At 36.0% G+C, this 14898-nt stretch overlaps 2 protein-coding genes across 6 annotated transcripts in view; one reads left to right on the top strand and one right to left on the bottom strand.

Annotated features, from left to right (window-relative positions):
• AURKA (aurora kinase A) overlaps positions 1-14898 on the top strand; it is a 117268-nt gene that overhangs the window by 7192 nt on the left and 95178 nt on the right. The gene's annotated exons all lie outside the window — the stretch shown is intronic.
• The window catches only part of CASS4 (Cas scaffold protein family member 4), a 55209-nt gene continuing 42174 nt past the window's right edge, over positions 1864-14898 (bottom strand). For 4 of the 5 annotated variants that reach the window (XM_072633468.1, XM_072633467.1, XM_072633471.1 and 1 more), the window contains exons 3-7: positions 14565-14669; positions 13257-13328; positions 8505-9887; positions 6443-6517; positions 1864-3382 (exon numbers count right to left, since the gene is read on the bottom strand). In XM_072633468.1, coding sequence (XP_072489569.1) covers positions 2972-3382; positions 6443-6517; positions 8505-9887; positions 13257-13328; positions 14565-14669 — 2046 coding nt within the window. In that variant the 3' untranslated portion in view covers positions 1864-2971. The remainder of the gene's footprint in view (positions 3383-6442; positions 6518-8504; positions 9888-13256; positions 13329-14564; positions 14670-14898) is intronic. The other variant, XM_072633469.1, reaches the window with a different exon arrangement.

A 14898-nucleotide genomic window follows, 5' to 3' on the forward strand; every position in this document is an offset into this window, starting at 1 on the left:
ACTTTCTTGAGAGCAGCTAGGTGACACAGTGGATAGAGAGTTGAACTTCAAGTCAGATAGACCTGAGTTTAAATCTGGACTCAAGCACTTACTGTGTGACTCTGGGCAGGTCATTTAATCTCTGCTTGCTTCACTTTGCTGTAAAATGGGGATAATAGACTCTACTTCCCAGTGTTGTTATAAGGATAAAATAAGATAATATTTGCAAAGCACTTGGCAAACCTTAAAGTGGTGTTTAAATGTTATCATCTTAATCTATTAAGTCAAGGATCCAGGATTTTTTCTATGCAGTTACTCCTTCCAACCACAAAGGATTGCAAACCCTGTACAACTTGGTAGATGGTCGTTGGATTCTGCTAGCTGTAATTACATAATTCATTATTCAGCAAACTATCTAAAACATTGAATAAGGTCTTTCTAGGTTGGTTGAGGCAGTTAAGAAATTGGTTCAATCATATCCGACTCTTCATGACCCCATTTAGGGTTTTCTTGGCAGAGATGCTGGAGTGGTTTGCCATTTCCTTCTCTAACTCATTTTACAGATGAGAAACTGAAGCAAATAGGGTTGTTACTTGTTCAGGGTCACACAGCTAGTGAGTGTCTGAGGCCAGATTTGAATTCAGGAAGATGAGTCTTCCTGACTCTAGGTCTGACACTCTATCCACTGTGCTACCTAGCTGCTTTTAATTTGGTAGTTCAGAAATTTGTTCAGTTGTGTCTGATTCTTTGTGACTCCATTTGGGGTTTTCTTGTTAAAGAGTGGTTCTAGGTTAGTAGGACTAGAAAAATCTATCACTCTATATCCATTTTAGGAAAAAAGGTTACCTCTTCGTGTTTCAGTGAGGCATGTGAATAGGACTTAAAAGCATTGGACAAAAAGTCATCACCCAGAACAGTACAAAATTCAAACTTTAGATGAAACAAGAAGGTGGGAGTAGCAAAGATCGTATAAATCTTCCTAGAAATCTGCACTCTCCCAATGAACTTGGCATTACTCACATTTCTGTTTGCTTTTGAAACAGCCTTCCCTTTTTCCTTTCGTGCTGTTTGCAAGGACAAACATGTATTTGGTCAAATATTTTTTCACTATGTTTCTGTAACTCTCCTCCCCCAAAATAGTTTTCCTTCCACTTTTTAAAATTTCAGAAATGATCATCCTGCTGAATTTATACACTGAAAAATTCCTCCCACCACCTCCATCCTTCAAAAAGGGAAGGAAACACATTTAACTAAGAACAGCATTTTCCTACTGTGGTTTTACTTCTTCAGTTTGTACTTTGTCTTTGGGAATAAAGATCTTTGATTTGAACTCTTATTTTTCTGGTTTAAAAAATGCAAATTGAATCAAAGATCCTATATTCATTTTAGGGGCTTTTGCTTTACACAGTGTGGGTTTTAGGAGGCATAACCAAAAGATATAGGCACATGGTGTCAGTTTTAAGAATTGTGTTATCTCTACCCTAATTCCACTGTTCAAATTTATGGAATAAACTCACAGAAATAAAAAATTCTGCCTCCTGCTCCAGGAGACTTAGCTAAATGAGAATCACCAAAATTCTAGTAGCTAATTTTTATTTTCTGCATAATGATATTATTTCCGATGTGTGCATGTGGCCAATACTGATAAAAAAGGTATGGTTCTTACACTGAAGAGCTCAAGGAAGGATGTGACCACAGCTGAAAAGGAACTTTACCAAAGTTTCATAGAGCTAGAGCTTTAACTGTTTTGAGATGGTGGAGATTACTTGAAAATGCTTTTGTACCACTTCCGTGCTGACCTTCCATTCGTCTAAAGGAATCAACATGTTACTTTCAAAGGCTTTGAAGTCAGATTGTGATTATGACAACCAGAGACACTACAAATTAAACTTCACTTTTGGAACATGTTCCAGAAACAGAGGTTAAAATACTGTACATGAAAATGACCCTTTTGGGATTATTCTAAATGAGTTTTGTACCTATATCTGAAGACAACCACCACAGGGCAAAGATCTCTCCAAGTGACAATAATGGTGCTACAACTAATGTTCATGTCTCAAATTATTTAAATGTTATTATATTTAAATAATATAAAATATACAGAACTGTGATATCCGATGAAATATAAAAAATGTGTGCACGATATAGGAATCTGTCAACATAAATGTCACATTCAGAATAAATTAACAGGAAGTTCAAAAGATCACAAGAAAATCCATGGATTTTGTGAGTGTAACATGAATATTTAGATTAAAATAAAACTTAAGGGAATGACATTTAGTGTAACAAGTAATTACAAAAACATTCATATTTTTCTAACAAAATAAATTCCAAAAGGGGGGGAAAGGGAGAGATTCTGGTATGCTTTTCATAAAAAAAGAATGAAGTGAACTACTAAAAATTCATTTTAACCAATATAAAAATTGACTTCTATAAAACAAGTATAGGACTTAGAGTCATAAGACCTGGGTTTTAATCCTGGCCCTTATACTCATTAGCTGTTGCACCATGGACAAACCATTTCATGGCTCTGAACTTCAGTTTCCTCATCTGTAAAATGGGGATGATGATACTTTGCTTCACTTATGAGGTTGCTGTGAGGGAAGTACTCTGTAAGTACTTTAAGGGCTATGTAAATGAGGAGTTTGCTGTACTATCAACTCTGAGAGGTCCAGAACCAAGTCTAAACTTTGTAATTTCCCCATTGCTTTGTACACAGTAGATGCCCACTAGAAGTTTATAAAACACTTGCATCAAATCACTGCCTTACACGCTGATCCCAGACATGCTTAAAATCCTTGCTTAATAATAAGGATTTTGTGCCAGGATTTGCTATGGAACCAGTGTCCTGGAAATCCTTAGCAACTTGGTACCATAGTATGTAGGTGATAATAACAGTACCAAGTATATGGGCAGAAGCTAGTAGTAAGACCAACCTAGTAAGAATTGCTGAGGCTCTAGTTAATACATTGGGAAGGGCTGAAGTGAGATCTCATTCTAGCATTTCTCTGACTTGTCGTGTATGTTTACACAGCTTCTGTGCTTCCTCCTGAAGTTCTCTCGTTGCAGCATCATTAGGGTATTTGAGGACGGCATTCTTGGTGGCCACGGCCAGATTCTTCAATAAGCCACAGAGCTGACTGCTACTGCAGAGAATCTCATTGCGAACATCTTTTTCCTTTGTCTCTTGACAGAGGGAGTCCACCAGCTTTTGGCCTATCATGATGATCAATTTACTCTGGGTGATAAAAATTTCAGGTGGTTGGTTATTACTAAGGCTGGTATTAAATATACCAATGGCCTTAAGAAGCCCACCAAAGTAAAGTCTACAGTGTTCTGAAAGGTTGATTTTTTTCTCTGGATCTTGCATACTCAGTGCTTTGTGGTTTATAGGAGAAAGACTCTAGAGAGAAAGAAAACGGCTCTGTTAATGAAAAGTAATTAATTTTTAATTGTTTATTTTTATATTCAAGAAGTGGGAAAAGACCCTGGTATGGTATAGTGAAAAGAACAGCTACATGGAAGTCATAAGACTTGCATTTTAGTACAACTCTCCTAACAACATGGCTAGTACATACCAACCAATTTTTGTCAATTTTTGGCATGTTCTTACAGTTAAAAAGGTCCACAGTTAGAATATTAGTATTTAAAGAGATCTTAGAACATAGAATGTCAGAGTAGTGAGGACCCACAGAACAAAGAATATAGAACATAAATTGTTAGAGAGACAGTATCTTTGAATGATTGAAAGTCAGGTAGATAGGACATTAGAAATAGTTCACATTTCTAGCACTTAAATAGTTTCCTCACAACTCTCTAAGTAAGGTCTGAGAAAATTGAATACAGAGGAATCCAATACTTGCTGGCCAGGATGAGGTCTGTAACAGTGTAGCCAGAACCACAGTAAAATATAATCGGGAAATACTTAACAAAAGAAATAAAAACAATAAGATATAGATAATGCTAAAATGTGCTTTACTATGTAAACATGCAACTGACAGGATTCCTGGTATATGGTTTAGTGTCCTAGTTTCTATTTGAGTTAGAGATCACTGATTTAGTATAGGGGTTCTTAACCTGGTTGAGGGAAGGGAGGTGGCATGAACTTCAGTGGGGAAAAAAATTACATCTTTATTTTCATTAACCTCTAATTTCCTTCAATTGTTTAAAAACACTATTCTGAGAAGGGTTCCAAAGGCTTCACCAGACTGCCAAATAGGACCTACAACAAAAAAGGTTATCAACCTTTGATCTAGTGCCTCTAGTTCATAAGATGTCATTTTATACAGGAGGAAACAAACCCTAAGAGGGAAATGAATTTTCTGAGGAGACCATTCTTTCTTGGACACCAATTTCCTCATGCATAACTATAATAATAGCAAACAAAATAATAATAGCAAACAAAATAATAATTTCTACTATTCCTATCTCACAGGATAGTTTTGAGGATCAAATGAGATAATGATTATGGAAGCATTTCAGTAACTTCATAGTATTATACCAGTGTAAGGACATACTGTTTGTTATTCATCAAATTAAGTTGTGACTACATACTATAGGTAGAGTCTAGAGACCTGAGTTTGAATTCCCCTATGGGTTATGTTACAGCTTCTCAGTTTTGGTTTTTCATTTGTGAAATGAAGATAATAAATTTTCAATGCCCCACTGTAATATCAAAATGTAAGCTGTACATGCAAATATAAATTGTTACATCCCAAAACAGGTAGCTCCAAAGTAACATAGTAATTTATGGTGTTGAAGAAACATGACATCTGGATAATAGAAACTTTCTGATTTGGGGCATCATATAGATTGGGAGTACTTAACCTTTTTGTGTGTATCATGAACCCCTTGGGCAGTCTGGCAAAACTGATGGACCCTTTCTCAGAATGTTTTTGAATGTACAAAATAGAATATTTAAGATTACAAAGAAAACTAATTGTGTTGAAATATTTGTCAAAGTATAAAAAAAAGTTCACAGATCCCAGGATAAGAACTCCTGATATAAAGATGAAGCTGGAAATAACAACAATAATTTTAAAAAATTTTTCCAGTTACATGTAAAAATTTTTAACATTCATTTAAAATTTGTTTGAATTCCTATGCCCAAAGCCCAAAAGTTGTGCATACCCTTTGATCCAGCAATACCACTATTAGGTCTGTGTCCTAAAAGACTTTTTAAAAATGGGGGAAGAGAAGGACCTATTTGTACAAAAATATTTATAGCAGCTTTTTGTAGTGGCAAAGAATTGGAAATTGAAGACATGTCCATCAATTGGGGAATGACTGAGCAAATTGTGGTATATAATTGTCATGGAATATTACTGTGCTATAAGAAATGATGAGCAGGCAGATTTCAGAAAAACCTGAAAAGACTTATATGAACTGATGCAAAATGAAGTGAAGCAGAACCAGGGGAACATTGTATGCAGTAACATGATACTGTACTGTGATCAACTGTGAATGATTTAGCTATCCTCAGCAATAGAAAGATCCAAGACAATTCTGAAGGACTTATGGTCAAAAATGCTATCTACCTCCAGAGAGAGAACTGATGGAATCTGAATGCAGATCAAAGCATAGTGTTTTTCACTTTCTGTACTTTTTGTGTTGTTTTTCTCCCTTTGATGTCTTTCACAACATGATCAATATGGTAATATGTTTTGCATGATTGAACATGTATAACCAATAACAAATTGCTTACTGTCTCAGGGAGGGGGGAGATGATGAAGGGAGAAAAAAATTTAGAATTCAAAATTTTCAAAAAACTAATGTTAAAGTTGTCTTTACATGTAACTAGGGAAAAAATAAAATATTTTAGAAAAAAAAATTTTTGAGTTCCAAATTCTCTCCTTTCTTCCCTTCCTCTTCTGGCCCCCTATTGACAAGGCAAGCAATTTGATATAGGTTATACATGTACAGTTGTGCAAAACATTTCCACATTGGTCATAACAATATTTTTTTAAAAAACATGGTAAAACATATTTCATATGTAGTGCCTCTTTTTGTGATTTGAGATGCTTGAAATTTGTTACTGGTTTAAACATCCTAATCCCCAGAGCATACCTCTCTGTGTTAATGGCTTAAGGTTTAGTGAAAATAAAATTGAAAAAAATTGAGGCAGTGCGGTATAGTAGGAAGACAGGGAGGATTAAAGGACAAAAGGTCAAGGTTCTAGTCGTAGGGGTGCAACTAAATAACCATGTGGCCTTGGCTAAGTTTCTTTGCTGCTCTGGATTTCTATTTCCCCTTTAGTAAAACGTTGAAGCTAGATCAGATGATTCCTAAAGTTCTTTTCAGTGTTGGGTCTGTGATCTCCAAGATCCTTTTAGTACTTTTTAAAAAATCTTATAATCCATCATTTTGTGGGTGCATTGGATTGTTAATAGCATTTGGAAGTGTTATTCAACGATAGAAAATTTTAATCAGAAACACTGAGAAGAAAGTGAGCAGCACAGTGTACCTTAGCTTTAAGGTCTTTTTTGTTTTCTGCTTGTATGAAAACTGGTTTCTGTATATCTTCCAGGTTCGTTGTCTTCTGAAACACAAATATAGTTTAAAATATTCATGTATTTCAAAACTATTACAACTCTGTAATTTCTTTTTTAAAGCCTTGAGACTCCTCCTCTTATACAACCTTCTTTTTACTGTCTGAACTCAGATAACAGCCTATTACAGGAGAAATTTCAGCCTGTTCTGATAAAGCAAGTATTAGTTTAATACTGTATTTGCCCTTTCTTTTCAGCTTTATCTAAACAATATTGTATAAATCTGAAGATTTTTAAAACATGGGTGAATTTTGTGTAGAGATTAGGACTTTACATACAGAAAGAATTTAAACATGTCAGAGGTTACACTACATTTGTTCTAAAGTTACTTAGGGCCAAGGTGTGATAGAGACTTGCATTCCATAAATTTTCAGTAGAAATCGATAGTTGTTCAGCTATTTCCCTAAATGCTAAAAGTATCATCTCTCATATACAGAAGTCACCCAAGTTTCACTACTAGGCCCCTTTCTCTTTTGTGGCTCTCTACCATCTGTCTTAATGATCTCATTAGCCCCCAGTGCTGTAATTTTCATCCCTATATAGTAACTCCCGGGTCTATCTATAAATCCATATCTAATTTCTCCCCTGAACTTCCATCATGTATTACCAGCAGCCTATTTGATATCTATTTCCGGATAAATTATAAGCCTCCCAAATATAACATGTCCAAGCAGAACTTGTCTTTCCTCAAAATTCCCATCCTTCTAAACTGCTCCATTTCCATCCAAGATACCACCACGTATTCAATTACTCAATTCAGCACTTTTGTTGAAATTCTTTACTCTTTACTTTCCCTTAAACTCATGTTTAATCTGTTGCCAACTTCTGACTGTCATCTTTACATGTGTCTCTAAACTTTGTCCTGTCCCTCAGCTCACAAGACCATTACCCTAGCTCATACCCTCATTAACTCTCTCTTGGACTGTTGTAACATCCTCCTAATTGCTCTCCCTGCCTCAAGTCTCCCCCCTTTCCAATCTATCCTCCACACAGTGGTCAAATTCTATTCCTAAAGTACAGAGATGAGCATCATGGTCCACTGCACAAGAAGCTTCAGTGCCTCCCTATTGCCTCTATGTTCAAATACAAACTCTTCTAATTTACATTAAATGACCTTCGTGATCCGACTGATCTATCTTTCCACACTGATTTTATATCACTCCCTCCTGCACTCCACATTGCCACCAAAGTAACCTGTTTCCCGTTTCTAATACATAACATTCCATCTCCTCCCTCAATGTTTTTGCACAGTTATTCTCCATACCTGGAACGCAGTCCTGCACCTCTTAGAATCCCGAGGCTCTTTCATGGCTTACCTCAAATCCCACCTTCTACACAAGACCTTTCGTTACCCCTTTCTCCCAGGTACTAGTGACTCCCTACTCAAAATAACTGTATTTAGTTAGTCAGTCAGTCAATAAACATTTATTAAACACCTTCTATGTGTCAGACACTATGCTAAGCACTGGAGATACAAAGAAAGGCAAAAGACAGTCCCTGCTCTCAAGGATCTCAATCTAATGGGGGAAGACAATATGCGAACTATGCATGAAGAAGATACATGCAGGAGAAACTGGAGATATTTAGTTTGTATATATTTTATAATGGTCTATCTTTCTACAGGGTGTAATCCCCCACCCTTAATAAAAATTTGAGTTTATGGACTGTTTCATTTTTAATATTTGATTCCCAATTCCTACTAGCCTTGCTTGTAGCAGTTGTTTAATAAAAACCTATGAATGAATACATGTTATTAAGTTTTCCAGTTTAGTGCCATTTTTATCAATTTTATTTTCTGGTACATTGTATTAATTCCTGCCTCTCCCATCCCAACCTCCAAAACAATAACAAAAAACAACAAACCACACCTTTGCTGTGTTAAAAAGATTATTTAAGTTGTATCCAATTTAGTTGTCACCACCCAAGCTGCCTGTTTCTTCTTCCCTTAGAGTACATTACACAATAAATTTCACTAACCTGTGATTTATCTTGGTCACAGACATTCCTCATATTTTTACTTGATGGCTCAGAAGAAAATTCACTTTCGCTTGGTTTACCAAGAGCAATATCTCCTTGGTGCAAATCGAAATCTTTTCTTCTGGGAACCTGAGTAAATGTTGCAAATTTATGTTCTGTATTCATGTGGAGTTGAGTAGTCTCTTCTTTCTCACAGTTCTGTTTAAAAAGGAGTTTCCCATTTGCAATGATGATGGAGACAAAGCGCTTGATGTCTTCTGGAATTGTCCGGGCCACCATGACAAATCTGTCCAGATCATCAGGATTGTTCTGAAGTTTGTCAGTAATAAGAATGTCCAGAGACCAATTGCAGTTATTCAGAGCTTCCCTTGTTTCAAGGAGAATTTGGTAGGAATCTGAAATAATCTGTAGTTGCTTTTTTATTCTGACTTGAAGGTTATTGTCGGTGAGATTACTAGCATTCACACTGACCAATCGGGCAAAATCCAGAAACTCTCCCAGCGATGCCTTGATGTGATCAGCTGCTCTGTGGATCTCATCAATATTTACTTCCAGGTATTCTTTGAATCTCCATTTACTGCTCACAAAGATCATTAGACTTGCTATGGAGCTAGCTACTCTGTGCTGTAGATCTATTACCATCTCTTTGGCCAACTCCAGGTCCAACATAACCTCTTTGCCTGGTTCTTCTGATGAGGAAATAGATGAGGAGTCAGTAGAAGTTGAGGAGCAAGAAGATATACTGGCTCTGCTGTCTACACTGGAAAGGGACAGTCTATCTTGCTCAGATAGCTCAGGGGATATTGATCTCACATGTCTTGGTAACCAGGAGGGAACGTGATAAACACAGTTTTCTGAAGCATCATTTTTCTTCTCCAGATCTTTCCCAACCTGAGGTACAAGAGATTTCCCTTTTGGAATGTCATAAATGTTGGGCTTTGTGTTCTGTTGCTCTACCCGAGGAATCAGAAAACTGGGGGGAACAGCATATTCAATTCTAGGTTTCAAGGGTATATCTCGTGGGGCTGGAAATGCATGTACAGGCATTTCTGGGGAATTGATTTTTTTCTGAACTGAGAGTACATTTCTGCACTGGTTATCCATTTGTGGTTTGAGTGTCTTTGATTTATCATTTGGTGAATTTTGTAAGACTGATGTACACCTGGGAGATGGAATATCATAGAGCACCTTCTCTTCTTGGGAACCTGATGGGGATGCTTTTCTCAAACTTGCTTTATCTGGAGACACTGGAATGTCATAAATCCATTCAGACTTCTGAGGATTGGGCAAAGTATGATAGCAACCTTTTGTTGCTGGAGAAACCACACAGGGCATATCTCCTAGAAAAACAACTCTTGCAGCTGGTGGGGGGACATCATAAACCTATGCAAGAAAGAACCCAATAAAAACTTAATAGCAAGAATACCTCCCATGAACAAAAGCTGATTGTGCTATTTGTGTTATGACACATTCCATCTCCTGACTAGGCATTTTTTCCTTTTTTTTTTTTTTTTTGACTTTGGCTTTGGCTAGGACCAATTAAATGTTTATTGAGCAAGAATTATTTGTGGTAATTGTCAGTGTTTTACCCCTTCTCTAGTATTCCCTTGACCTCTTACTTCTTTTCAGTCTTAATATATATTTTATTTCCCCCCCAATTACATGTTAGAACAATTTTTAACATTTTTATACGTTTTGAGTTCCAAATTCACTCCTCCCCTTTCCCTGAGATGATAAGCAATCAGAAACAGGTTATACATGTATAATCATGTAAAATGTTTCAATATTGGTCATTTTGTATAGAAGACTCGAATAAAAGAAAAAGAATGAAAGAGAGAAAGCAAAAAGTAGCATGCTTCAGCCTGTATTCAAACAATTTCAGTTCTTTCTCTGGAGAGAGATAGTATGCTTTATCATTGATCCTTTGAGGTTGTCTTGGAGCATTGTATTGCTGAGACAGCTAATTCTTTTACAATTCTTCACTGTTGTTACTATGTACAATATTCTCCTGGTGTTCTTCTCGCTTATCAGTTCATGGAAGTCTTTCCAGGTTTTTCTGAAATCGTCCTGCTTGTCATTTCTTATAGAACAACAATAGTCCATTATAATCATATACCAAAGTAACCACCACAAAAAGAGCTGCTATAAATATTTTTTGCACAGATTATTCCTTTTCCCTTTTTTGGATGTCTTTGGGATATAGACTTAACTTTGGTAGTACTGGATCAAAGGGTATGCATAGTTTTATAGTCCTTTGGGTATAGTTGCAAATTGTTGTCCAGAATGGCTGGATCACAACTCCACTAACGCTGCATTAGCCTCCCAGTTCTCTCACATCCCCTCCAGCATCCATAATTTTCCTATTTTTTGTCATATTAGCCAACTTGATAGGTGTGAAGTAGTAACTCAGAGTTATTTTAATTTGCATTTCTCTAATCCAGAATGATTTAGAACATTTTTTTCATATGACTTATAGATAGCTTTGATGTCATGGTCTGACCATGTCATTCCCTTAATCAGTACATTCTAGTGACTCTAGGATAAAATGCTTGCTTCTAGGATAAAATATAAACTCCTCCATGTGAATTTTAAAGCCTGTCATAGCCTGCAGACAGTCTATCTTTCTAGCCTCATTATGGCGTATTCCTACCCTTCTCATATGCCACAGTCTAACGAAGCAAGACTTCTCTCACATCATCCGAAATACTAATACTCCATTTCCCATCTTCCTGTGTTTGCACAGGCTGTACCCTATGATTTGAATACATACTTTTCTCATTTCTGCTTCAAATAATCCTTCTCAAGATGTAACACAAGTACCTCCTTCTCTATGAAGCCTTCCCTTGTTCCCCTAAATGCTAATGTACTCCATCCCAAACTATTTTGTATTTGTTATTTATCCTGTATATTCTTCTATGTGTACATGATGGTTCTCTTGATGGAATGTAAGCTTCCTGAGAACAAGGACTTTTCTTTTTTTTCCTTTTTATTTTTGTCTTTGTATCTCCGTTGCCTAAAACACTGCCTGGCACATAGGAAGTGACTGATAAATGCTCCTTGATTGATGTGCAGATGAAGAAATATGAACTCAGAGATGTCAAATAGCTGGCCTAAGCTGGAATTTCTTCATCAGCACATTAATCAAAGAACTTTTATTAGTCACTTCCTATGTGCCAGGGGTGAGGGTGACACTCTATCCCAGTTCTCCATCCCCAAATTTGTTGTTCTTTTGCCTTTGCTGAACTGAAAGCTAAAAGGTTGCATCAGTCTAAAATAATAATAATAAAAATAATGGCTCTCATTAAAGGTCTACAAAGCATTTTCTTCCCACTTCTCACTTTTAAAAGTTGTACAGAACAATTAAGTTGTACAGAAAAATCAAAAGCACCTGACTGTGAATTTTACTTCAGTTTACATATTACCAAAACATACAGATTTAAGGAACCAATAAAGCCAATGAATATTAGTAATTCCAAAGTCTGTCAGTGACTAATGCTATCATGCTTTGATAGGTGGTTTATTTGCTTCAAGTCTCTCCCCATTCTAGTCCATTCTCCACTCAGCTGTCAAATTAATCTTCAGAAATCACAAATCTGTGATCACAAATCATCCTCCTAATCAGTAAATTCTGGTAGTTCCTTATCACCTCCAGGATCACATATAAAATCCTATGTTTGGCGTTCAAAGCCCTTCACAACCTGCCCCCTCCTACACTTCTAGTCGTGTTATATCTTAATTTCTATCTGCACTCTGTGATCCAGTGACACTGGCTTCCTGTCTTTTACTCCCACAAGACTCCATCTCCAGGCTCTGGGTATTTTCATTGACTGTCTCTCATATCTGTAATACTCTCCCTCCTCATCTCAGCCTCCTGGCCTCTCTACCTTCTAGTCCCAGCTAAAATTCCACTTTGAAGAGGAAACCTTTCCATTCCCTCTTACTCCTAGTACAATGCCTCTGCTGGTTATCTCCAATTTGTCCTGTATATATCTTTTTTGCACATAGTTATTTTCATGTTATTTCTCCCATTTTTTTCATAAATTCTAACACTGACTGATTGCTTCCCCCTCAAGATTCCCATAATTTATGTGTATCATCTCTCTCTCTCTCTGCCTCTCTCTATATTTAATCTATCTATCTATCTATCTATCTATCTGTCTATCTATCTATCTATCTATCTATCTATCCATCTTATCTACCTCCATATCTATATATCTATTCTCTTATCTTGGCCAGGCTGGAAGTGCAGGATAGCTACTTATGATTGGAAAAGAAACTTTGATTTGCTCCTTCTCCAGCCTGGGCCAGTTCATCCCTCCTTAGTTAGAGTAGTGGTCCTGGTTCATCATACTGATGCAGTACCAAATGGAGAAATTCAGTGGGCTTTATCCCTAATGCTGTTCAGAACTCCTGAGCTCAAGTAAACCTTCAACTTTAGCCTCCCAAGCATCAAGGATTATAAGGGTGCGCAACGACATCAGTCATTTCTATATATATATTTTAAGATTTCTTCATGACTTTTATTTTTATAGCAATCATTTCTGGACCCAGATAACCCTTCTAATTCTAAGGTTCTATAATTCTATGACTTGAAGCTAAATCTTCTGATTTCAATACAATTCTCATTCCACTATGTAATAGTTGCCTCTTTCTTTTGGAGCCAATCTAATCTAATTTCTGGTCCTTTAAAGCTTTTAATAATTTCATAATATTATTTGTAAATATTTACATAATTATCTATATCATACTCACATGGCTCATTGGAATATGGATTCCTGCCTTTTCAGAGCTTCCTGGAATGTCATATACTTGTTGCTCCTGTTTCTGAGATAAATTCAACAAAGGAGAACAGTAAGATGATCATTCATCTTATCCTCCTCAAGCCTCCTTTTAATCCAGTTACAAATTCATGAAGAATTAAAGGAAGCCCTCTCAATTACAGAGTGCATATTCCTGTGGTACCAGAGTCATATGTCGATGTAGGATACATTTAATTGAAAACACACTTTTCTATTTACCTTTCCTTTGGACAAAACCTTTCCTGTAGGTAAAACCTAAAAGAGTTTACCTCAACTACTCGATTTAATTTCTCTGACTTCTATTTAACCTTCATAAACGAGAAGAATAAATGGATTTTGGTTCCAAATAAAGTTCCTAATAAAAAATATCATTAAAAATTTTTTTAGTTTACAACACTTCTGTTTTTCTTTACATGATGATATGTGTCAGGCATCACAATTCTCAAAGATTAGCATGACTTAACAAATTTTAGTTTTCTACTGTCATGAAAACATTAAGGCAATTTATAAAGATTGACTTAGATACATGAATTTATAAGCATATGTAAACTTTTTTCCCCTACCTCAGGATTGAGTAACTTATGGGGAGAAAATATAAGGAAAAAAATTGGTTACTAAAAATAGATGGATTCACCATGTATTTCAATTGCAAGACATAACATTTGTTCACAGTCATCATTTGGATTTATATTCCACTTTTTACTGCATAAAGTCCTACTATGATGCATTAATATATCATGGAAGTGACCTTCATTTCTTGAAGGGCACACAAGGGAGCATGAGACCTGGCAAGTATTGCCAAGCTAGAAAGTCTTTGGTACAGGCCCATCCATGACATCAGTTTTCTCAAGAATAGCTTTGTTCAGCTGACCAAGCTAGTTGAAAGATGATTAATTTTTTGGTCACAGCTACTCTTAAAGGCAGTGGACCTAGTCATTGGAAGGTTGCAATCTTTGTTGGCAAAATAAAGTCGTTAGGTAGACTCAAAGGGTACCTACACTAATAAAGTCATAGAACTACAGCATTTCTAGGACTGAAAGGATAAAATCACCTGGCATATATATGTTAGATTGCAGATGCTTAAAATTTTCACTAACACCAGTGGTATATTATGTGGAGGTATAAGACTTAAAATTCATTAAGAAATACACAAATAAAGCTAAGATACAATTATCACATTAGATCAAGGACCCCAACTCTAGAAATATAACTTTTGACACCTCTAGGCACAAAACATTCCTTAATTAGAAGACAGCCTCACCTTAGGAATTATGCGACCTTGACTTTGTACGGATGGAACATCATAAACTTGTGAATTGATAGTTGATAATGAGATTGGAATTGGTCTGGGAAGTGTAAAGAGGTCCTGAGAAAGAAGAAGAAAAAGAAGGAAGTGATTAAGAAATAAAAATCTGAAAACTCAAAAGCTTATGGAAGTGAATGTTGAAAACTAAAATAAATAAATTTATTTTAAAAAAAGAAATAAAAATCTTGGCATTGAAATACCTATTCAAAATTAATTTGTAATTGGCAAAGATTATTCTACTATGTAACCATATAAATTAGAGAGATGGTAATATAATGGAAAGAACAGT

This window comes from Notamacropus eugenii, chromosome 1 (assembly GCF_028372415.1).
Source record: "Notamacropus eugenii isolate mMacEug1 chromosome 1, mMacEug1.pri_v2, whole genome shotgun sequence".
Lineage (NCBI taxonomy): Eukaryota > Metazoa > Chordata > Mammalia > Diprotodontia > Macropodidae > Notamacropus > Notamacropus eugenii.